General features: G+C 35.7%; 1 protein-coding gene across 1 annotated transcript in view; it reads right to left on the bottom strand.

Annotated features, from left to right (window-relative positions):
• Nucleotides 1-27374, bottom strand: part of tmem178bb (transmembrane protein 178Bb) — a 122525-nt gene that overhangs the window by 61729 nt on the left and 33422 nt on the right. Inside the window, 1 exon segment of the mRNA XM_056455854.1 lies at nucleotides 4438-4551. Coding sequence (XP_056311829.1) covers nucleotides 4438-4551 — 114 coding nt within the window.

The raw sequence follows: 27374 nt of genomic DNA on the forward strand, positions 1-27374 counted from the left end.
GGCCCTTGTGAACTCCTTCTTAAGAAGGCGGAAGGCTGCGGCTGCTTCTTTGGTCCACTCCAGTCCTTTGGGTTACCCTTGAGGAGATTAGTGAGAGGTGATGTAATCCTGCTGTAGTCCTTGATAAACCGTCTATAAAAGTTAGCAAACCCAAGAAACCTCTGGAGCTCCTTAATGGAAGTGGGTTCTGACCAGGATAGAACAGCCTCAATTTTCTTCCCATCCATACGTATACCGGTTTGGTCAATGATGTATCCCAAGAAATGAATCGACTTCTGGTGGATATGAGCATTTCTCCGCTTTGAGGTAGAGGTGATGTTCTCTCAATGTGTGTAGGACCTCCGCAACGTGTTGGCGATGTTCGGCCTCACTCCGGGAGTAAATGAGGATGTCATCTATGTACACTATTACAAAGTGGTGAAGAAACTCCCGGAGGACTTCATGAATGAAGTTTTGGAATACGGAGGGGGCGTTGACCAGACCGTAAGGCATGACCTCATATTCATAGTGGCCAGTAGGGGTCACGAATGCTGTCTTCCATTGGTCCCCCTCACGTATTCTTATCAGATTATACGCGCTGCGGAGGTCCAATTTAGTGAAGACTTTAGCTTCTCGGAGCTGTTCCAAAGCGGCTGGTACCAGAGGAAGGGGATATCGGTATTTTACTGTACCGTTATTTAGGACCCTGTAGTCGATGCATGGACGCAGCCCTCCGTCCTTCTTGGCCACAAAGAAGAAGCTTGAGGCGGCTGGTGATTTTGAGTGACGTATGTACCCCTGACTCAGAGCCTCCCTTATGTAATCTTCCATTGCCTGATTCTCTGGAAGCGAGAGCGGGTAGATCCTACCTCTTGGCAACTGGGCATCTGGAACTAGGTCGATCGCGCAGTCCCATGGCCGATGCGGCGGTAGCTGGGAAGCTCTCTTGGGGCAGAAGACATCATGAAAGGAGCTGTACTCCTTAGGAATGTGGATAGACTGCTTCTCAGGAGGACTCTCGACCGATGTTGTAAACAAAGAAATGGGGTTCCGACCTTGAAGAGGGAGATTTGGAAAACAGGTAGGTGTACATCCAGATCCCCATTTCTTTATCTCTCCTGTGCCCCAAGAGATGATGGGATCGTGCTTCACCAGCCACGGGCGCCCTAGAATGATGTCCATATTTGCACCCTCCAGAACCAGAAATTGAATCCTCTCTTGATGTAACAACCCCACTTGAAGAAGGATGTCTTCGCATTGTCGATGGATACGGGTCGAAGATCGAGTGCACTGGGTTATCGGTTGTATCTGGTATATATGCGAGGACGCCTCAGTACGTAGGTGGAGTTGACGACAGAGGGATTGGGAGATGAAGTTCCCTGCTGACCCGGAGTCGATGAGGGCTGTGACAAGGAGAGAAATAGAGGCAGTAGTTATTTGTACGGTGGTAGTAAGTGGTTTACATTGTTCAATATTCGTACTGAATACACTCACTGAAGTCCGAATGGGACGAAGGGGACACTCCATACGGGTGTGTCCACTGACACCGCAGTATAGACACAGACCCCGGGTCAGCCTCCTCTGTCGTTCCGCTGATGTCAGTCTTCCAGACTCTATTATCATGGGTTCTGGTTCTGGAGAGGCTGTTGACTCAGGCGATTGGAGGAGTGCAGACGAGGGGGTGATGGTGTCCTGTTGATAGGAACGGAGACGATCGGAACATCGGAGAGAATGTTGGATGAATCTCTCCAGACCCATAGTATCATCTAATGTGGCCAGCTGGATTCGGAGAGTGGGTTCCAAGCCGAGCCGGTACGTGGTCAACAACGATCTCTCATTCCATCCACTTGCAGCTGCCAGAGTGCGAAACCGGAGAGCATATTCCTGTGTAGATAGAGTACCTTGCTTTAGATGATACAGCTGCTCTCCAGCGGCTACTTCCCCATCAGAACGTCCAAACACCTCTTTGAAATACTCCGTGAAGGTAGTGATGGAATTCATGACCGGCCCGGCTTGGTTCCAGATCGTCTCAGCCCATTTAAGTGCAGGCCCAGAGAGTAGTGATACGATTGTAGGCGATCTTTGACTTATCTGTGGGATATAGAGAAGGTTGCATTTCGAATATGAGGGAACATTGTAACAGAAAACCATTGCACTCCCCCGCTCCGCCTGAGTAGGGCGCTGGTCGGGCCATGGGACTGGAAGGAAGGGCCGAAGAAGAAACTGTGGAGGCGGAAGTGCTCGGTGCTGGTGGTGCGTTGGAAAGTGGAGCTGGTGGCTGTAGAATCCGCTTCAACTGGTCCACCAGCTCTTGAAAGTGATCGGGGGTGCTCATGTTGTCGTCGTTATTGGTCCGGGCTTCTGTTATGAAGCGGACAGGAGACAGAGGTAAGGAAACGTTAGGGTGTTTATTAAATGACAATAAGGAGCACATGAAGGATAGCCAGGAGGATCAGGAATGATGTTGGGGTCTTTTCCTCCGTGGCTGGGTAACAGGAATACACGAGGATGGACAGCACACACCAGATACAGCTGACAGAGGATGACACAGACTTGGAAGGACTGGAAGACAGGACGATTCGGGTGGACCAGGAAGACTAGGAGGAATACAAAGAGAACAGGTAAGTAAAGCGTTTGTTTTAGCTGAGGATGACTACGCTGAGTGGTCGCTCAGTTGTCCGCTTTCGTCGAGACGAGCCCGGACAATGAGCGACTGGAGTGCTGTGCTTTTATCTGGTGCTCGTGAATGTGATGCAGCTGTGTGCTCATTAGAAGTCAGGTGATGGTGATCTTCGTGAGTGGGGGTCGTGAGAGCCTGACCAATCCATGACAGTGTGCATGTGTGTGTGTAATATTTTTAAGAACATTTCAGAAACTGTGATATTTATATTTTACTAAACTTCAGAAATGGTAATAATGAGTGTTATTTTATCATTCAATTTGGTCCCAGTTGAGATTTTATTTAAATAAACTGATATAAATATTTAGCTATCCATCCATCCTTCCATCCATCCATCCATCCATCCATCCATAAATAAACTGATATAAATATTTAGCCAAAATTAATTTAATCCATTTGAATCTTTCCCGTGATCTCCTTTAGCCTTTTATGTATATAATGTGTATTCATTCATTCATCCATCCATCATTTATTTTCTCTTCTTGTTTTCTTTGCAAATGTTTAAAAGAAAATAGGGAAAGCCTTTCACTATGTCTGCCATTTCGACTATGTATGTATTTTTCACTTAAATGAAAAATATATATTTAAAAAAATAATAAAAAAGACAACAAACCTTATACAATCTGGCAACCTTTCATATATTATTTTGAAAGACAACTTCTACAGGAAATAGTTACATTGAAGAGTATTAGACTAATTTAGAATAAAACAGGTCAGAAGGTCAGTATTTTGTCATTTAATTTTTTATATTTTATTTTATTTTCTATTACTATTGACTTATTCTATTTGTCTATTATTATTATTTTTGTTTTTATTTATTGTTTGTATATTGTATCTTTTAATTGTTGTGTAAATGTTTGTTAGTTGAAATTTGCAAGTCATTGTGTTTGAATGTTTAAAAAACAATAAATAAAATTATAAAAAAAAAAAAATTAAATAAATATATTAATTAATTAAATAATTAAATAAAAAATTAAAATTAAAAAAATGTAAAAAATAAATGAAAATAAAATAAAATGAAATAAAATAAATTTAGCATGGACTTAAATTGCTAAATAATACCGTTTTTACAATCACACAGTTGTTATTGCATGTTCTCCCCGTGTTTGTGTGGGTTTCCTCCGTGCACCGGTTTTCCCCACATTCCAAAGACATGCTCTATAGGTGAATTGGGTAAACTAAATTGGCTGTAGTGTATGAGTGTGAATGGATGTTTCCCAGTACTGGGTTGTAGCTGGAAGGGCATCCGTTGTGTAAAACATATGCTGGATAAGTTGGCGGTTCATTCGGTTGTGGCGACCCCAGATTAATAAAGGGACTAAAGCCGAAGGAAAATGAATGACGTCTCACTCTCCGTATCAGATAATTTCCCCCCACATCTCTGTTAAAGCATCTCCATAATTCCCACTTTTTATTATGTACAGGCTGGAAACAGTGCAAAAGTGGGTCAACAAGGCACTTTGAGATATGTACCCTACTTCCACAAACCAACAACAAATCACCTCATCCATTTCTGCAGAGAGCCTGCCCCAAATAAATCAATGAGATTACAACATGTTGCATTTCCGCTTACATATCATGAGATCACTGGGTAGGGGATGATTACTGTTCAGATGATGCTCTTTTAATGCATGTCTAATGTTTAAAATATGCACTGCTTTGAGCTATGAATGTAACTAGACATTAGAGCTGCATTCGTTCTGTTTATTCACTCTAATATAGACAGTAGTGGTATTTCTTAATGCATCTTGAATGTAATGTAAAGCTGTGGTACTTACGTAGAGAGTGCCACTCGTCCTGACGGATGGTCTTGGTGATGTTATAAGAGAGATCCTTGGGTATTGTGGCCGAAGAGTAGTGGTACTTGATGTAGGAGCATCTCGCAATGGACCCTGAGTGTATAGAGGAGGAAATTAATGTTAGGTAAAACATTAACCACAAACAATGTAAGCCAGCAATTAACTATGTTCATAATAGTTTTAATATTGTCTGCTGATAAACAGACGATGCCATCAGTGAGCTTTGTGTTGACAAGAAAAGCAACAATGATGCATGTGTTGATTACAATTCAGAGGGGAAAAAAAATTGATCTCACAATTCTGTTTGTATCACACACTTGATTTTTTTCATTATTCACAGAGTTCACAGCCTACTAGTCTATCTTTACTTATTGCAATTATGAGTTTACAACTAATAATTTTAAGTTTAGTGCTTGGAATTTTAAGTTTGAATCTAATAGTTTTATGTTTAGTGCTCAGTATTTTAAGTTTAAATCTAATAATGCTGAGTTTAGTGCTCACAATTTTAAGTTTTTACACCTCATAATTCTGAGTTTACTTTAAGTTTGACTCTCAGTTTAAGTTAGAAGTTTGTTTCGTTTAAGTCTGAATCTCAGAATTTTGTCGACTGCTCTCAATTCTAAGCTTAAAAGTAATAATTTTGAGTTTAGTGTTTGCAAATTTGACTTTACTGTTTGTAATTTTAAGTTTTGAAACTTCTAATTTTGAGATTAGTGCTTGCAATTTTAAGTTTACACCTCATAATTCTGAATTTACTGCTCTCAAATTTTATTTTAAATGTAAACCTTTTGAGTTTACTGCTCGCAATTTCAGTATAATCTAATCATTTTGAGTTTAGAGCTTATAATTTTAGGTTTAAATCAAATTTTTTATGTTTAGTGCTTGCAATTTTAAGTTTGAATCTAATGATTTTAAGGTTTAGTACTCGCAATTTTAAGTTTAAATCTTATAATTTAGAGTTTAGTGCCCGCAATTTTAAGTTTGAATCTAGTAATTTTAAGTTTAGTGCTCACAATTTTAAGTTTAAATCTAATAATGCTGAGTTAATGCTCAGAATTTTAAGTTTTAATCTCATAATTTTAGGTTTAGTGCTCGCAATTTTAGTTTAAATCTAAAAATGTTGAGATTAGTGCTCGCAAATTTGTTTAAATCTCCTAACTAATTTCAGTGCTCGCAATTTTAAGTTTAAATCCTATAACTTATAAACTTCAATACATTAGCTCTCAGACTGTATCGTACATTTCTAAGTTTACGAATGTTACATTTGACATCTCTTGAGTTTAAATCACAGCTTTTAATTTACATATATCTTTTATATCTTGCAATTCTGAATTCATAGCTTGTAATAACTTTAAAGCTCAAAATGCTGAATTGCAGCACACAATTCTGAGTTGTAACTCACAGTTCTGAATTCATTGGAATTCTAACTGCACATCCCACACTGAGAAAATGCATACAGTTCTCATTTGAATTTCTTGTTGAATTTATTTAAATTTATCTTGTTTACATTTTACAATTCTGACTTTACATTCTGTGATTTCTGGTTTAGTTTGCAATTCAGCTCACATTTCTAACAATAATAGATTTTATTTTACAACAAATGTTAAAAAAAATCTGATTTAATTCAATGTATATAATTTGTTGTTCTCTTTATAATTGTTTATGAAATTCACCAGCAATTCCTGAGTAAGTACAGTAGATCAAGTACAGTAGATATTTTCATTTTCATTATGCTGTATTTAGCATACAAATCTTCACACATTTGATCTCTTTTCTCTCTCCCTCCATTGCTCTTCCTTTTTGAGAAAGCAGATCTAATTTTGTTTTGAGCATCCCAGGAGGCTTTTTCAACATTTACAAAGTTGTGCGATGTTTCTCTTTTGTTCCTAATCAAACGGTGCTTTCCTGTAGCTTGTGTCACACATTTGGAAATCCCTCTTGGTTTTTCCTCTGTGTATTTCCAGGATTTCTGGTCGACTCGTACAAGCGAATCTCTCAAGCTTTGGCAATGAAATATGTCTTGTCCTGTCTGAAATGATTTTATTTGGGAGCTGTGAAGCATCTTTCATGAGCGATATATATACGGCCTTTAGAAAGAGACGAGAAGACGTTGTGTTCCTGTGTCTTCAGACTTGCTCTGATCATCAGTGAAAAAGGCCTGACAAAGATAATGATACGAATTTCTGTATCCTAACGCCACACGCAAGCAATCATTCCAGCTCGCGCTATTGTCCAGATATCATTTCCTGTTGATTATGGAAGTCTGCAGATAGAAAATGGCAGCTTGTATCATCCAGAAAGGAGAATTATAGTCCCGTTGCTCGATTCGCTCCTCCATTATCTTATTCTTCCAGGAACCGCAAGACTAGCTAAAATCTATGTTGTCTTACCAGGGGAAGTTCTGGTGACATATTGATTAGCGAATCATTACTGTCACAAGATAAAAATGGATGTGCCTGCACAGGATCTACTAGATGTAAGGAAATATCTAAAAAAAATAAAAGTAATAATAATAATGGTAAAGTCAGAATTGAAGTCAAAATTATTTGCTCTTCTGTGATTTTTAGTCTTTTTCAAATATTTCCCAAGTGATATTTAACAGAGCATGGACATTTTTCATAGTATTTCCTATAATATTTTAAATTCACGCTAATTTCTTTTAGTTTGTCTTTAATTAAAGCAGTTTTTTTATTTTTAAAAACATTTAGGGTCAATGTTATCAGCCCCTTTAAGAAATATATATATTTCGGTTGCCTACAGAAAAAATAACTGTCATGCAATGACTTGCCTAATTATCCTAAGTTGCCTAGTTAACGTAACTTAGTTAAGTCTTTAAATTGTACTTTAAGCTGAATCATAACATCTTAATAAGTAGTAAAATGTTATGTACTGGCATCATGGCAAAGACAAAATAAATTTGCAATTAGAAACTAGTTATTACAACTATTACTTTTAAAAATGTGTTTAAAATATATTTTAAAGAATTCAAATTTCACAGAGGGGCTAATCATTTTGACTTCAACCGTATATATAATGAACACTGTTTTTGTAAATAAAAAATGATTGGTCTGTTTACATGTATGTGTAATAGTGATTGTAACAGACACTTATTATTTGTATTAACTATAAACAATAGTTAATAAAAATAGTTAACAACATACATAGTGTTCATTGTAATATATTCATTGATGTAGTCAAATTAGAAAAGAACATTATGTTCTTGTAGATATTCAGTTCATTTTTATTTCTATAGCGCTTTTACAATGTAGTTTGTTAAAGCAGCTTAACAAGTACTAGTGAATTGAAACTGAAACCGTGTCAGTCCAGTTTTTAGAGTTAAAGTTTAATGTAGTTCAGTGTGGTTTAATTTTCACTGCTGAAAGTCTAAACACTAAAGTCAATCCAGCGATGTGCAGCTCCCAAACTAAGTAAGCCAGTGGTGGCAGTGGCAAGGAACAAAACTTTACCAATTAAGGTTGACTAATTAAATTATATTCTATGAAATTCAACACCCATCAAGATTTATGTTTTATTATATAAGTTATTACATATAGTTATAACACAATGAATGAATGAATTATGAATTATAATGTAATGATTCTTCTAACTAAAATGAGTAACTGACTTATGTTGATGTTGATTTAAAATTATAGTCATAAGTACTATTATTGCTTACTGCAAATACTTAATTTGAGAAGCTTGGAAACTTATTTATTGTGAAATATTTTATGAAAACGAATCTAATGCTTTTCCCAGTTCTGGGTTGCAGCTGGAAGAGCATCCACTGCGTAAAACATATGATATGCTGGAATAGTTGCCGGTTAATAAGGCACTAAGCCAAAGCAAAATGAATGAATGAAGAAATGAATGAATCTAATGCTGCATCATTACTTTGAACCTAAATGTGACACATGCTGTTCAGTTGAAAAATTTTTAACATGAGTAATAGTCTGTAGTTTATAGTAAAAATATAATAGCTTTGATTTCTTTAGTTTTTGCCAAGATAACAGTACATAACATTTTAATATTAATTAGGTTAACTAGGCAAGTCATTGGACAAGAGTAGTTTGTTCTGTAGCCAGGGAGCTTATAATACTGACCTTGGCAGTTTTTAAACATATTCATTTTATTCCAGCTAAACTAAAAGAAATAATACATTTTCCAGAAGTAGAATATTAACAAAAATACTATGAGAAAATGTCCTTGCTCTGTTGTGAAATATTTGAATTGAGTTGAGATTTTACAGCAGGGCTAATAATTGTTTCTTAAACAGTATTTTCTATGCCATGGTGTTAACGCTTCTAAGGCACATCAATTTATAATGGTGTACTTTCAGTTCTCTCTGCATAATAAGCTCACCTAGAAGATTTAAAACTCAAAACAAAAGTGCACAATTTGACCATGGCTTACTCTGGGTTTAATAAGCAACTCCTCCAGCATCTCTCATTACACAGGCTTTGTAAGACAGATTGTTTTTGGCCCTGTTTGTCCCCGCGGAGCCGAAGCTGATCGGGTCAGTGACCGACTGTAAACCAAAACCATCTTTCTTCCGGGTTGACCAGACAGCGCTGTTCCTCCATATAGATTTTCTGATGGCCAGCGAGACCCGGGAGAGTTGAATAGATTTTAAATACGACGAAGAAAAGCTGAAGGCAGGTCTAAAAGTGTCACCGGGAGCACAGCACTTACTTTAGTTCAGAAGTGTGATTTAAATACAGAGCGGCTCGCTTTCTTTTGAGGACTCTTGAGCTTTCATCTGTCTTTATGCATTTAACATTATATTCTATATGTCGAAGTGTTTTTATGTGGCTTAACTGGCATAAAAACACTGTTTACAGAACAATCTGTGTTAATGGTGCCAAGTAGTCAATGTAAGGTTATTTGGCTTCCCCTGACGCCACGGCTGTTCACTCAGAGACTGTTTTCTTGATCTTTTTTTGACTGAGAGATTTTTTTCATGTTTTTAATAATTCTCTGACAGCCTGTGTGAATTTATTTATTCCATTACTTGGTCATCAAAGAGCATTTGCTCATTCTTTCTGTTTGTGTGTTGGGAACGTCAATCATTTCCCAACTCAAATAATCATTCAAATGCGTTATTATTGAAGACAAGTCAATTATTGAATATATGCTTCAAAAAGTGGCTTCAAAGGGAACTTTTAAGCCTTTAAACTTCTGTTAAAATGCCTTACAATGTTTAAATAGTTTTTTTTTACAAAGGCAAACTTGCATATAAAAAGTTTATCAATTTAAAAAATGTATTATCTTATTTATTTAAATTGTTTAGTCCAAATAGGGCCCTGGTGGATACTATACAGTTATTAGTTCTCCTGTGAAATTTTATATCTCTTTTAAATATTTCCCCAGTGATGTTTAACAAAGCAATTATATTTGTTCTTCTGGAGAAAAGTCTATTTCTTTTAGTCTGTTTGGGTAAAAAAGCATTTAATTATTATCATTTTTTAAAATTTGATACAGAACAAACAACTGTTGTCCGATATCTTGCCCAGTTAACCTACTTAAGCCTTTACATTATTATTTATTAACTCTGGATACTTAAATATCTCCTTCAGAGGCTACACAATGAAACAAATAGTTGATTTATCCATATTCAAGAGTGTTTCTTTTGGCGATAATTAGTAGCTACTTTGCAACTGCATGAAGGATTGGGTATGAAATAATAAGACTTTGGATTGTTTATAATATATATATTATTTTGTGATACAGAAAGTATTTTACAACAAGAAAGCTACCTTTTACATGTATCAGAAACAAGTATTTTATTATTATTTTATTAGTGTGTTGATGTAAACAAATGCATATTTTTAATTATTATCATTTAAATAGTTATTTTATTATGTTTTAGTTTATTTATTTTATTTTAGTGCTATAAAAATGTTTTGCACAGAAAGCTACAGAAAAGTGTTGTTAATTTGTTTGTTAGTTCGTTTATTCATCATTTATGAATTTGTTGTTATGCTTTGGAGATTTAAAAAATAGTTTACACAAAAAAGACACATTTGATTTAATTTTGTAATAGAAACACAGAAATGACCTTTTACAAGCATCAGAAACAAGTATTTTATTATTATTTTAGTAGTGTGTTGATGGAACCCATTTTGCCAAAGAAAGACACCTCTATTTATATATTTTTATTTTATATATTTTATTTTAGTGCTATAAAGATATTTTGCACAGAAAGCTACAGAACAGTGTTTTTTTTATTATTCATTTATTTGTTAGTTTGTTCATTCACTTTCATTGCACTTTAAGCTGAATACTAGTATCTTGCAAAATAAGTAGGACGGTCATCATGGCAAAGACAAAAAGAAATTAATTATTTCATGTTTAAAATGTGTTGACATTTTTTCTCTTTGAAACAGCACTTGAGAAATCATTTTAAAAGAATAAAAATTCCACAGGATATTTAAATCTCTCATAATGTATTTAAAATCTGTGTAAGATTTTCGCATTTCTGTTAAATCTTCACAGATTATTTTACAAAAAGCATTTTTGACACAAAAGGTGCTCCACACATACCTGGCCCAAAATGACCCAAACATGAAACGTGGAGGATTGTAAAACCTTTTAAAATCATATCATCATGCAGTATAGCCATGATGTTTTAAACTAATTTTAAATGATATGTTTTATTGTGTTGTTTCTCTAATTATGGTTTAATGTAAATTTGTATTTGTTTGGTTGTGGTATTGGTGTCTATTGCTATGGTTTAGTGTAAATTTATCCTTTTTAGGTTTTGGTATTTGATTCTGTTGTTTTATTTGAATGTAAATTAGGTTTATTTATTTATTTTATTGGTTTCTTGATAATTTGATGTATATTTGTCAGTTTCTTTGTTGGATCCCATGAAGAACAGCCACAACGTTGGTAGTGGCTAATGGGGATCTAAACAAACACATAAATAAACAAACTTTAATCTACACAATCATAATATAAACGCTATAATAAAGGTATCAATGTTAGTTCATAAATATATTCATTCATTCATTTTCTTTTGGCTTAGTCCCTTTATTCAGGGGTTGCCACAGCAGAATGAACCGCCAACTTATCCAGCATACAGTATGTTTTTACGCAGCGGATGCCCTTCCAGCTGCAACCCAGTTCTGGGAAACATCCATATACACTCATAGACACACATACACTACGGATAATTCACCTATAGTGTATGTCTTTGGATGTGGGGGAAACCGGAGCACCTAGTGGAAACCCACGCCAACACGGGGAGAACATGCAAACTCCACACAGAACCAGCAAACCTTCTTTATGTGACACGACAGTGTTAACCATTGAGCCACCGTGTCGCCCCACTACCATAACATAACTGCTTTAATAAAGGTATTAATGTTGATTTAAATATATATATATATTGTATATGCACAAACTATGCAGCTCTCCTCTTGATTTGATTCTTGTACAGTTTTACAAAGACTCAGCAGTGGCTTTATTTCTTGTGCTCCGTCTGCTTTTCTGCTCATTGTACTAATCTAAAGAGTGCAGACTGGGATTTGGCAGACTGGAAGACTCTTTCACTTATTTATGAATCTCCAGCCTGCATGTCTCGCTTTGCTTTGACTATCACAGAGTGAGAAAGGACATTTTATATATATTTTTTTTTTTTTTCCTGAAGGGCGAATTTGATTTGATTTTTCCTCTCTGCAAGCAATATTTTTAGCTGTTTACCTCAGGATTAATCACTGCCATTATCCGCAGCTAATGTGTCTGCTCAGCCCAATTTCTAACTAAATAAATAAATGCCTTTTAAATAATCCATTTGCGACAAATTTCACACATTTCCAAACAAGTGCGAAGGTGCCGTCACCAAAAAATCACCCTTGAATATAGTTGAATTTGCTCTGGATCTTCAGCAATTGCTATTGTTTTTTTTTTTGGTCAATAATTCACAATTCATTGCTTTTTTTTTTTTCTTCACTCCATCCAATTCTTGCCTCCTAATGAGCAAAAGCTTTCTAAGAAAAAAACCTGTGATTCGCAATATCGACAGCGGCTGCTCATCTCGAGGAAGGACCACATGTCAATATGGTAACAGATTACAAATACTGTACAAAAGGCTGGATTCTGACTTGACCTAATCGATAATATGTGTCCAGTGTCCTCATTACATGTAATCTAGATCAATATTGTGCTTTTTCCATAAGATCACTTCAACTTCCTCTTCGCTTTGCAAAATATACCAGTCTGAAAGTGGCATGGAGATTGCTTTAATGCATTCATTTTGAGGTCATGTAGGAGAAGTTGTTATTATGCAGCTTATTTTAATTTAATAGCAATCACCTTTGGGCCATAATTATCACAAATGCATATTTAATAACTCTGGATACTTAAATATCTCCTTCAGAGGCTACACAAAGAAACAAATTGTTGATTTATACATATTCAAGAGTGTTTGTTTTGCCGATAATAACTAGCTACTTAGCAACTGCATGAAGGATTGGGCATGAAATTATTTTATGTGAGACTTTGGATTATTTCTGTAGTTCCTTTTTATGTAGCAGTCTATATCTGCAGTAAAATGTTTTATTTTGTGATACAGAATGTATTTCAGCCAGCCTGATCTCACGAGAAAACGTAAGTATTTTACGTTTTGTCAGTTTAGTGGCTAATTCGTATGAATTCGTACGAGTTCATTCATACGAAATTGTACGATTTTAAAAAGGAGGCGTGGCACCTAATCCCACCCCTAAACCCAACCGTCATTAGGGGATCAGCAAATCATACCAAAATGTACGAATTAGATCATACGAATTCATACGAATTAGCCACTAAATCAAAAAGTTACGAATTGCCGTGATATTGTGTTGATTTCAGCACAAGAAAGCTACCTTTTACAAGTATCAGAAACAAGTATTTTATTATCATTGTATTAGTGTGTTGATAATTTTACCAAAGAAAGATTCTATTTTCATTCATTTTTCTTTGGCTTAGTTCCAGGATATGTTTTACGCAGCAGAATTTTTTTTTATTTTATTTATTTTTTATTTATTTTTTATTTCTGTAACTATTTGACCACAGAGAGCCACCTCGGAAACAAGTTCTCCAGAGATCTGTGCCATAAATTGACATAAAAATCTGACATAACTCAAACCGCACATTCCCATAACATCCAGGCCAATGCTAGAATGACTTAAATAATACTCTTTATGAAAGGTTAAACCTCCCGAGAGTCTAAATGTTTAATACGCAGCAAAAAGCGTCATATTAGAATGGCGTGGATTAATCCTGATCTCTCTGTCAACTGCTTTATAAATGCGCTCTGCTGTGGCTGTTTCTGAAGCAGTAATGCTGTTTTGGAGGTTTGATGATGATCAGATGATGCTTTTATTTATTTGCATAATCATAAACTCATTTGATGAGCGCATAAAACACTCACAGACTGATCGGATGCTTCTGTCTCGTCATGAAGACTTTATGATTTTTAATGATGCACTAAATAAATTTGTCATACAGAAAGATGATCTCTTTGTGCAGGATAAAATTCATTTATCATATATATATATATATATATATATATATATATATATATATATATATATATATATATATATATATATATATATATGTATATGTGCAGATGTTTATGTTTTTATGTGCAAAGGCAATTTATGCAGAGCAAATGAATAAAAAATTATGCAAAAGTGTGAATTTGGGGGAATTTTGTATTTTCAGTGTAGTAAATCTGAAAGAAATTAAATTGTAATAAATATTTTTTTATTTTGTATTAAAAGGACGCTATTTAAGGAATATTAGAAGAACATTAAATATTTAAGAGAAGCATTTATTTACGTATTTAATAACTTGCTTCTCATATATCATATTCCACATAGATTCACTGCATTTATTCATATATATATATATATATATATATATATATATATATATATATATTCTTCAAAAATTATTTTATATATTAAGACATCTAATAGCTATATATATTTTATTTATAATATTTATTTATTAGATTTTTTTATGTTATTTTAAGAATTGTATATTTATTTAATAAGATTCCAAATGAACAAATGCACCAATTTATTTGAGCAATCAAACTTTTTTTTAATTAATTTGCACAGCTCTTTTTACATTAAATATTCCTCCAAAGCAGTTTTACTAATAATATTTCAATATAAACAGCAAGAAAAAGTGATGAACAAAACAGTCAAAAAGATAAATAATTATGAATATTTTTTAATTTGTTTAATAAATAATTGTTACTAAATTGCAAATAAACAAATGCACCAATTTATTTGAGCAATCAAACTTTTTATAAATAATTAGCACAGCTCTTTTAACTTGAAATATTCTTCCAAAGCAGTTATACTAATAATATTGCAATATAAACAGCAAGAAAAGATGAACAAAACTAATAAATAATAAACATAATAAATAAATAATTATAAATATTTATCATTTTCTTACATAAATAATAAAAAAAAATTATTCAGTCTTAATTGCAAGAAATTGGAATGAAGGAATGAAATAAAATAAAATAAACTGACAGATTGACTGCTGTGCTTCACATGCAGACCTTTGTGACATAGCAAACAGTGAAGAGCTTTAACAGCTTTATCAAAGCTGAACACTAACAGTCCCCGAGCGAGCGGCGTTCACATCCTCTGACTCACACACTGTGACCCAATCTAATTCTAAACGTGCCTTCATGCTGCTCTCGGCCCTCATGATGAACATAAAGATTCAGCCACATGCATATGGACATCAGTGATCCTGTCATCACACAATCTGCTTTTCTCGTTCTCTTTTGGCCCCGGGGCCCCACAGATGACATAATGCATGTGTGGCTCCATCACTTCCTATTTAGGATTGTGGCTTCAGTGCTGACGGCTGTGTTGTGCATATGCTTTCATGTTTTTGGTGAAACTCAGCGATGGATAAATGTGGATGCGTATAATTGAATAAAGTTTTATAATATTCCTCAACAGAATTTTTTTAATAAGCACTGAATGTAATGCATAATAAAATGTCATGCATAATAAACTATAGAGATGGCATTTTGTGTTCACTAGGCAGCAAATAAATAAATCTTTTTGCCATTTTATAACTGCTGGTCATAGATTAATCTGCTGATAGAATATGAAGGCCATCATGAATTCAATTCAGTTCATCTTTATTTCTATAGCGCTTTTACAATGTAGATTGTGTCAAAGCAGCTCAACATAGAAGTTTTAGTAGATTGAAATTGAAATGTAACTCTGAAAATTGCACTGTCGGTTTCAATGTAGTTCAGTTCAGTGTGGTTTAATTTTATTTTGTATTAACTTCCTTTCTGTAAACACCTTTTTATTTAGTTAATTAGTCTTTCAAAATTAAAAGCTGACCAGTTCCCATTCTCATAGTGCACAAAAAACACCTAAAACTTTATAGTGCACTATTGACCTGATTTGTCCATTTTTTTCCCACCATCAGAGACACTTCATCCCCGCTCCAGGTAACCCATCTCTGTGTGTTCTCCTCCAGACCTGCATGTCTCAGTCAGAGACGGGCTGCTGGAGCTCCAGATGGTGCAGTACGTGTCCTGCCCTCATTATTTGCTGACCCAGATTGCGGTCCTTCCCTCCCCGAACCCAAGCCAGGCAGGATTATAAGCAATATCCTCCAGTTAAGTGCACTAGCTGGTTGTTAGAGGGGGTTGTGGATGTTATAACAGTGGCGGATTCACTGACCCGGCTGATATGTTTCACTGTCTTCATAATTACCACAGTGTTTGTGCAGGTACTGTAGATCAGTTTATGGCTGCGGGGGAACGAGAGCGATAAATTGTGAAGTGAAATTAATTCAGAGATGCTTCATGTAGCTGCTGAGCTCCACACAATGATGAATGTAACGTGTGGTTCATTTCGCCAGTGCGAAGATATCATCAAGGTTCTCAGTTAAAGGGGCAGATGATGCAAAACGTGAACATTTGATTATTGTTTAGTCATCATAGAGTCATATTTATGTTCTTGGATCAATGTATTGTTTTTTGTTTAACTGAAGAGAGAAATTCATACAAGATTTTATCATCTTTGCAGTAAATTTTCGGACTTCAGGTTAGGCATGTAAGTGCGAAGACACACTTGAAGTGAGCTCCCGAGCATTTTGTCTTTCAATATATCTGCCTGGCTGCTTGAATCTTTAAACACACTCCGTGGTTGCTTTTTTGAATTGTACATCAGACGTATAGTTTGGATGGATTTATGGTGTCTGAAAGGCAGAGAAAACTTAAGTGGTCTGCAGCAGCAATGGAGTCATGGTGGTAGGCTGCCGCTGGACCTGGAAAATCTCAGTGCCAGTCTGATCTCTGAGCTAACTACTATCGCAGTACAGGTGATAGCAGCAATGGGGTATATTATATGCACACAGACTTTTAATTTTCAGCCAGACAGCCCAAGGGCTTCCGGTGAATTGCCTTTCAATTACAAAATTGTCATGTTTAAGATCTGATTTCTTTAAAAATCAGCGATCTTCACTGCCTGTTAGATATGCGATATGAAGTGGGTCTCAGATCGGACAAGAAGCACTGCATTAAATACCATTTCCCCCTGCCATGTCTTTAAAATATGACCGTTTATTTTACCCCAGTATTTTCAATGGAATTTCTGCGCTAGCCTGTTGCTACTGATGGCACGAGTACTTACAGTGCTTAAGTGTTTTTTCACTTGAACAACTAAATGAATGCTTAAGTCTATTTAACTGAATGTATTGTAATTACATTACAACATCGATGCTGCAAAAACAACCTTGTGAAATTAAAAATAGTCTCATTAAACGTTCACCGGAAGGTTATTGTTGACTTTAAAACTCTAGCTGTGCATAGAGCCTATTGACTCTGCTCTTGTTCCAGTTGTTGCGTCTTTTGAGACTTTTAAATCGAACATTTAAGGTTGACATATTGACAAACTTGATCAGCACATGAACGGTTACAGCAACCACATTGTAGCACTGGAACAGACGGGGACGAAGTTGAATTGAGCTAATAAAGTACTCACCGAGAAAGTCAATTTTCTCTTTTAGATTAATTTGGTTTATTTTAATTTCTGTAAGTAACTGATTAAGTAACTAAACTGTTTGTATAAGTATGCTTTATTGTCTGTTTAATTAATGCAGTGTAAAAAAAGATGTGGCAACAAATGTTTTATGCTGCTTCAGCTTATTTTAAATAAGTTTATCAGGTTTCAACTAATTGTTTTAGGTTATACCAAGTTTAACTTGATATTTTTAGTCAGTTTGACTGATGTAAGTCGAGATGATGGGAAAATTTCAATAGATTCAACAAAAAAATGAAGAAAGCAAGAACTAATGCAAGAATTAATGCATATATTAGACTATGTTATAATAGAGTGACCTACTGTCTTAAAAATGCTGGGTTAATTAAATGCAAACTAAATATGCACTAACCCAAACATTGAATTAAATTTGGTCCTAATAATTTAATAAAAAAAAAACTTAACTTAGCAGTTGGGTTAGTCCCTATTACACCCAGAATTGGGTTGAAATATTCAAACAGCTTTTAGAGTGTATAGCAAATGATCATGGATCAAATTCACCTCTTTGAAGTGCATGTGATACTTTTCTGCACTCTGTTAGCCGTGTTTAGATTAAATTAGTTACTATTTTAATTAGTAAAACTATTTAACATATTGGCGAAACAAATGTTTACTTATATGAATTCATACAATTTAATTCAAATAAATACATACAATGTTTAAAAAGAGGCGTGACCCCAAATCTCGCCGCTACACCCAAGCACCATTGGGGGATAATTCATTCATCAAATAAGATCGTACAAATGTATACAAATTCACTAATAAATCAAAATGTTGCACACTGCTGTGAGATTGTGTTGTAGAATATATTGTTAGCCATTTATCTGCAAGTTTTTGTAAATACACTCTAAAAAATGCTTAGTTGTTGAAACCCAACATTGGCTCAAATATGGACAAATCCAACATTAGGTTAATTTTTACAATGAAATAAATTACATTTATTTAACCCAATGGTTGGGTTTTTCTTTATTTGACCCAACTTTGGGTTACAACAACCCAGAATTTTTTAGATTGTACAATTCTGATATGCCAATGGACATTTTGTGCCTGACAGATACCACAGATCACAACAAATAATTTTGATATTGAGATGTACCTCAACATAGCAATGTATTGTTCCACCCCTAAAATGAATCATCTGACACTCTTTGACAAATAAGCTGATGCTGCAATGTTTTTTGACCTTGGATAAATTTAAACTTATTTTTTCGGAAACACATTCATATTGAGTGCATGATTATCTCCTCCTATACCCCACAACACTGCTAACATTCATCTTTTGCTATCCGAGATCAGCTGAAACACGGCGGCATTGCCTTTAGGAGCTGATGACAGGGAACACTGAGCCTGATTTGCGATGGATCATGTTGAAAGTTTTACACTCCGCAGCATCACGCTGTCTTTGAAGGGCCATGAAGGCTTCCCTCAGGAGTGGATTGTCTCTTGTAATTCGCCAGAATCAGTATGTACATGGCAGAAGCCCTCAAGCCACTGTGTTGGAGAATGAAGATAGATGAATTCGGCCTGGTGTGTGTGTTTGCGTGTGTGTGGTCTAAGTCAGCCGGCTGTTCAACTGAAGCTCGCAGAGGGTAATGAATAAAAATAAAATTATCCGATCCAATCACTCTTCTAAGAATGTGAGTAGACAACAGTCCCAATAAGCCAAAGTGGCATTTTATAACCACACTGTTAGACTTTGCCGTAATTTTACAGTTATTTACTGCAAAAAAAGCCCAGTAAATACCACATACATTCTTTATAGTTCACTACTGTAATATGCACTGCATCGTGGGTCATTTAAAAACTTTTACAGTAACTTACTGCATATTAGGAATTAGCGGTATTCTACTGTAATCAAAGTAATCAAGTACTGCTAGACAAAAATGAGATAGTAAATATTAAATAGTAAATACTAACAACATAGGTTTTGCACTGCTAGTGTAAAATGAAAATAAATTACAGTAAAAATACTGTATAATCATAATAACCATACAAAAGAAGTTGCAATAAGGCTATTTTACTGTAAAATGCAGTTGCGGTAGGGCCCTGCTACTGTAAAACTCATTTACAGGTTAGTTACTGTAAAGGGGCAGTTGCGGTAACTTGCTGGCAACAGTACTTCCGGTAAGTTACCACAAAAAATACAATAAAATATCTAACAGTGTAGGCTACACCTTGTTTATCAGGTTAATTGTCTGTTTTTTAAAGTTTTTGGACAATCTGACAGAGGGTGTTGCGGACAGCGTTTGTCTCGGTCAGTTAAAAACGAGGTGATTATAAAGACGCATTATCATTATCTGGTGGATGTGTAGGCAGACGTTACTGACTGATAGTATCTGGACACTGGCGCAGAGCTGTTTAATTAAATGGCTGCCAACACGTCGTCCTTCACTCCTTGCTTTGCCATTACATATTTTTTGCTGACGTGCAGCAAATGGATAATAGCAGCAGTTGCGACGCTAACTTTGAAGCTCCCATGAGAAGCATTTAATTTGAGGAGACTTTGACCAGGGAATCTAAAACGCTATCACCTCTCTCTTCTCTACATTTCATTTGTAGAGTACATACTGTAGTGAAAGAAGCCTAATGATTTATGTTCTCCACTATATAAAGGTGGAGAATATGAGATGCTAATAATGCTAACAGGAATCCACTCCATAAAAGGATGAGTACATGTGATTCTAATTATACTAACTAACAATAACACAAGTTATATAAAACTTTTGCCACACCAAGCGAAGTTCATCAACATTATTTAACAGTAAATCTTTGTTTGATAATTTTATTATCTACATATTACTTGTGGATGTGTTTGGGGATGCACTGTACAAAAAATAACAGACAAGTAGGGATGCTAACAAACAGTAGCACTAATTATAATAAGTATTTGCTACACAAACTAAAGTTTATCATCTGAAAATGTTATGTTTCATTCTTATATTCACTGTATCGTTTCATTTGTTGGGAAAACATAACATTTGCATTTATTAATATAGCAGATATTAGCAGATTGGGTGGATATTAAGTGCAGCTAAAATGTATTCAGACAGTTTAGCCTCTAAACAGATTACAGTATTAGCATTATGAAACCATTCTTATATTTATAGGAGCTGCAGTGACTTTACTAGTTATCAGTTGGCTCTTTTGTTTTTAGAAGGCAGGACTATTCCTTCATACTTCATATATTTTACCTATAGAAATCATAACTAATGATTTCTTTCCTTCTTTGAGTTTCTATAGTATTTTCTCCTCTTTGGTTTATCTTTATAAGCTCTTATTATTGTGCAATTTGGATTGTGGACTAAATTAATCAACTTTTTGTGTGTATGTGATGCTCATGTTCCACTTGGTGTTTGTATAATGTCTGTAAAAATAACTTACAGATTTACACTATATGTAGAAATTCCCGATTAATAAATCAGCCAACTGGCCAGATTGTATTTACTTGCCAAAATAAACTCAACTCTCACGAGTGCCTTGAAGGGTGTTGATTGTATGTCCTGTTTGCATGTTATAAAAGATAAATGCTGGAGAAGCTCTCAAGTAGTTAAAAAAGCCTTGCAACTTTTCACACCTACAAAACTATGGACTCGAAGCTCTTTCTTATTGTTGAAAGAGGATAATTAGGTCCAAAAGTGAATTGTTTGGACAGAAGATTGGGATTTTCTTACAGAAAAAGCAAACACAAAACAGCATATTGCTTGTAAATTATAAATGACAGAGCACTCTTGTTCGAGATTGGCATTGGTTGAAATGAAATGGCAGTGAAAGTCTTTTATGAGGCAGACATCTGGCTTTCGCCGCAGAAACAGGGGCATGATTTGCCATCAGCCGCGGGATCTATATGTTAAGTAGTCCATTGATGAAACACTTTACATGGGATCTAATGATAATGCCACTTTCGGGATTGCTGAGCTTTGGGTTTAGAAATAAGAGGTCAAGGTTTTTCTATGGATTATAGATTGGTTTGAACTGAACATTTTGGGTGTTTTGGTTATTTTTACAAGTTATTTTTGAAGTATCACCCTTGAATCCTTGACAACAATGTTTTTGCTTGCAATATAAACATTTAGTGCTTATTTTTGGGAATAATAAAATTGAGGTTAGATTTTCGATAGTATAGAGCCTTTTTATAAATTTGATCTTAGAGTGTGCATAGGCTAAAATCCATGCCAATGTTTAGATTTATGAGAATATTTTAAATGAGGCATCTGGTCTCATGTAGTCTTTGAGTAAATGGCATAAGTGGACTTTTGTCCACATTGGTACTTATTCTGTCCAAGAGCCAATTTTTATTTAAATTCAGAAATGTTGGAGGTTGTGTTTAAAGTTTTAAAATAATTTTAAAACATTTAAAAAATGATATACACAATAGGATAATTATCAATAGTCTAATAAAATATGCTTTATTTTACATGACCAGTCCACTTTGTAACCTGTTATTGATCAATTTTATATAACTATTATTAATCTTATGATTATTTTTAGGGGTGGGTTATAAAACCTTGGTTAATTGTTGTAAAGAATAACAGAATTTCTGCCCTCTCAAAAGTTGTCTAATAAGTACAGACTATTTCTGAGACAAAGTTTCCAGTAACTCCCTCAACTAAACTCTGCAGACATTTTTTTAGAGGTCTAATGCCAGTAACCTGCCAACTTTGTACATCCAGTCCTTATTTGAGCCTGAAAAGCTCTGGCTGTATCAACCCAGTACCTTGCGAACATGGCTTTGTTGTGTAAAGCCAGTCAGCCAGATTAGAGCTTGCCAGATGGAGAAAGTGTTTTCCAGTTTCGTGTGTGTGGGACTGTCTAAACCCAGAGACTTCAGGTAAGACAGTAAACTTTGAAAATCCCTTCCAGCAGTGCGCAGTTGATTGTCCGTGAATTGTTTGACCAAGAGCAGTGCTGTATTTGGCAGAGTGTAGATAAAGCAGACTCACGGGAAGTCAAATCTAATTCTGTGCAAAACCTTTAATCTCAGCCGGTCATAATAGACTCCAGGTTTGCAGGACTAACCACCCTTCCAAATGCACTAAACAGGATTTTTCCTGTTTTTTTTTATTTTCGAGGGGGGATGGAAATGTCAAATGTGGCCTTTAGGTAGAGGCAACCTTTGCAGTTCCAAACCTGAACTCCAGATAGACGTGGGATTTGCTTGAATGAAATGTTTGGCAATAGACAAACGGACTGCACTTTTGACCTTTGCCGAGGTGTCAGTCAAATCAACCTAAAGCAATTTACTTCCCAACAAAAACTCACATTTCGAGGGTGCCGATCCTCTTGAAATTCTGCTCCAAAATGGACATGCTTGATAAGTACTGAACATATCTACATGCCAATATTCAGCTATAGTCATAGTACCAGCTGCTGACAACAAGATGTGATGCATATTACACTTTAGGAAACTCCTACAGATCTACTCGGATCAAATTCATGTTCGGTCAGTCTAGTCTAAAGAAATGTGTGATGTTTAGTTTGAAAGATCTAGAGTTTTCGATGAAGGGTGTGTCCGTGGTGGCCTGAAAAAGTTTACTATTTCAAAGTTAAAGAGGAATTTTTTTTAACTTAAGCATACAATGTCCGATCTGCCCCAAAATTCAATTTTTCAATGAGTCCTGTCCTGAACGCATCTAAATGCTAGCTCAGTTCCATTCACAATGCCACCTGCTGGCATCAGGAAATGGCATCCAACACAAACATGTAATATCCAATCAGCACACTTCACTTCACAAATTCCCATTTGAAAAGCATCCAATTATATATTAAATTGTATTAAAGTCACAATATGTCATTTTGCCACTAGTGTATCTGTATTCACAACAAACAAAGGCATATTTTGATGACACTATGACTTAGTGTGAAATCATAGGAGTGGTTGTCTCTATTACATCCTATGGGACTCCTACAGAAATCCTGTTTATGCATGAGCTAAAGTATTCAACACCTTTTATCATGGAAGTCCATGTCACTTGTTAAAATTTATTATTAATCTGAATTTGAACATTCTTTGAAGCATTTGGGATGATGTAAGTACATAAATCAGCAAAATATATAACATTGTTTTGGTGCACAGATATCAATTCCAGTTCCTTGAGGGCCACAGCTCTGCACAGTTTAGTTCCAACTCTAATTAAACACGCCTGATCAAACTAATTGAGTCCTTCACGCTTGTTTGAAACCTACAGGTGAAGCTGCGGTCACACTGCACTTTTCTCCCCATAGACTTCCATTCACGCATGCGAATGTGTCAGACCGGAAACGCAAGCGTCGCCGATCGCTGCGTTGGAAAGTCTAAGCTTGGTGAACTCTGACCTGCGAAATCGCATCACTTGACTGCGTGAGACAAATCGAGCCTCTCTGTACAGGAATTTAAAATATGGAGCAATCGCTTGTTTTTTAAAAGGTGTAATCATTTTGTTCAATCCCGCCCCTTTTCACAGCGCCGTACAACAGAATTTTGCAAGCTCAAACTCTACTGTGACCGCAGCTTTAGTGTGTTGGAGTAGGGTTGGAACTAAACCATGCAGAGCCCAAAAGGGATGGTCCAGAGTGTTAAGGCTTGGATGTTTATAAGATGCAAAGCAATGTGTGCTCATGCTTCATTTGTAAAAAAAAATCAAATTATAAAAGCCAATGTCTCCCTTTGCATTATACTTTGAGCGTATAACATTCAGAGATGTTGTTTATGTTCACACAGCTATTACACATTAACTAAAGTTTAAAATATAATATCATAGTGGTCCACCCCTTTAAAGAAAAAATGTAAAAGTCATAGCGCCACTTGGGTGTAGAAAAATCTTTGCACACATAAATGACTTTGACCTTTCCCTTCTCTTTACCCACTTAAATGTATATTGTCTTAAACGTTCGCTGTTATCCTAAGGCCACTGAGTGGCAGTGAGCCCAGTCGTGAGGGACATTTCAAAACCACAAGCAGCTTCAATTCCAACTGAGTCCATAAATATGTAGAATTTACTTTGCAGTGCATTGAGAAAAAGGAAGCAGATATTAGCCCAGTCTTCTGGGATTTTCATGCAGGCTCCGATCCAAGACGTTTATGAAGCCGCGGAGTGAATAAACAAATATATTCCCTCCACTAGGTACACACAGATGTCATGTGAAGCAGGAGGAGAGTGGTAGTTCATGTAGAGCAGCTGGGCAGGTGGGGGTGGATGTATTCGCAACACATCCGCAATGTTGCTGAGCTGCAATCCTGCCAGAGCACATCACTTTGACCGCGTCGCTCTTGAAGTTACACCATTACTAAAGTGACGCGTCTAGAAAGCCACACTTGATCTGTGGCATTGTAAAGCTATGGGAAATAAACACTGCTGGGATCGCAGAGGTGTAAACCCTCACAAAAGGCTGACACATAAGAGAGCTGGCACATTATGACTCAAACATGAGCACCTAAATCAGGCAGCAAGATGAAAATCTGGGTCAGGGAAACTCAAAAGCCTCAGGATCCAGTGCTTTACTGTTCCATCTGCTTACTGTGGATGAGGCAGAGACAGGAATACAACTCAGCTGCTCACGCTGCACTTACACTAGGCATCTAGAAGAATGTGTCACAGTCTTGACTATCCCGAAAGTCAACTCTCTGCTCCAGGCGATCACTTGCACAGTCTCTCTTTGCTCTAGTTTCTGAAAAGAACTTACTAAAAAGTTGTGATGGAATTGAGTTAACTGCATTTTTTACAGTAACGTGACAGTTGTAGTGTTTAATGATGGCATAGATTTTACATTTGGACTGAACACTATAATGTCACATTATTTTGTGTATGCTGACTTTTGGATCAATCAATGGGTCATAAATAAGCTCAATATGAAAATAACATTTTTAAAAAATGATGTGGAAACTAAAATGTAAAAAAAAGTGTTCAGTTAGTGTAAAACATTTTAGTTTGCATGTAATATTATGCAGATAATTGTTGCTTTTGGCTATAATATAACAACACCACCACTCTTAAACGGTTTTCATTGATGCAAATAAAAATCTGATGCCCTTTAAATTTAGTCAGTCACATGACCCACTCATCTATTGATTGTTTGAAATGATGAGGTCAAGTCTTGTCAACACGTGTTCTCTTAGTACGCCATCTTTGCCTCTTCATCCCACAGACAGTTTCTTGGCGTACTTCCTAAGTACTAATACATGTCTAACAACATGGGCTGCCTCTGCACAGCGTGCCATACTGATGTGCCAATAGAAAATGCCATCATACCATTAGGAGAGGGTCCTTTTTTTTTTGCCACAACTGCCAAACAACTTAAAAATTTTATCACCCATAATGTATTTTAGTTTTACCACCCATGAAACTGCATTTCGCTATTCCTTCCATTAGGATAGATGGCATAAGATTATTGCTTTGGAAACTGCAATCAAGTTTTTCTGTGGTGTTTTGGTATTTAGAGCAAATATTAGGCTATTATTAATAAATCCTTTTTTTCTAGTTATATTACAAAGAGCTTTAAGCCCTCTGTGGTAGGCAAGGCACACGTATACATGTTTTCCAAACGAGGCCAGTCGACCCGTGGAGATCTTAAATTGATTGACTGGCTTGTAAATTTCCAGGCCAAGAGACTCGGGGAGGCCACTCGATCAATCGCTCTGCTAGGAGTCACGTTACTGCAAGACCTGATGGCCAAACTGCTCTCCTGGGACGATCTGTCTCTAATTTTTCAGGGAATGAGTGTTCCCTGGTTTAAATATTCATAAGTCGTTGGAAACAACAATGGTGTTTTGGGGGCCTAAAAACATGAACTTTTCCCAAAATTTGAATTAGGTTATCTTGTTATCGAGTTTTTAGAGCAACTGACTGTAGTATTGGTAACCTAGTAAACAAGGTGAGCATAATAGAGACAGCTGATTAGTCATGTTGGTGTAATGTTCGCTACGTCAGAGTTCATTCTGCAAATCATCTCCCCGTATTATGGTTTCCATCTCCCAGTATTCGCATTAACCTTTTTTTTGCACAAGTCCAAAACCACCTCAACCGAGGGAATTTTGAAAAACTGTTTTGCAAAATAGGGATTTATTCAGAATTTGAGGTTTCCATCAGTTGTTTCTTCTGTGATACTTCAAAATGTGCATTAACACAGGGTTATGGAAAATGACCTACTGGCCTGGCCTGTACAGTACAGTACAATGAAGCATTTTTACTAATTTTTATGCATTTGTGTACTGTAAATAATGATTTTGACAGTGTTTTTAAAACCCTAAAGGAAAAAACGACTAGTTTTTAGTACATCATTTTAAAGTGCACCTATTGTGTACCCCCTTTTACAAGATATAAAATAAGTCTCTGATGTCCCTAGAGTGTGTATGTGAAGTTTCAGCTCAAAATACCAAACAAATAATGTTTTACAACTCTTTGAATCTGCTCCATTTAGGCTTTCCTCCGAATTGTGCCATTATGTTGACTGTGACTTTAAATGCAAATGAAAGTGCACTCTTTTCAAAAAAGGGTGGAGTTAAAAAACAACCAGTGCATGAGCGTAGATGCAGATTCAAAACCGGACTAATGTTATTTCAGTGAAAATGTGAAAAGAGGCTCAGAAGATGGTAGTCTATGGAGATGACGGGGTTCATTTGTGCATCCTAAAACTCCACATTTACAATGCTTCTTAGTCTCTGACACAAAACTCTAATGGCGGACGACTGCTTCTTACTCAGGGCTGTCTATGTGGGAGAGATCTTCTCTAATGGGTGGGACTTTCCCCCTCTGATGACATGTACAAATGGAGAATGTCAAAATGTTTCTGCAGACTGTTTTAATCAAGTGTGATTATTAGAAATTTAATTAATTTTTACCATTAGAGGCTGGCTATATTCACACA

The sequence above is a fragment of the Danio aesculapii genome, chromosome 4, assembly GCF_903798145.1.
Source record: "Danio aesculapii chromosome 4, fDanAes4.1, whole genome shotgun sequence".
NCBI lineage: Eukaryota > Metazoa > Chordata > Actinopteri > Cypriniformes > Danionidae > Danio > Danio aesculapii.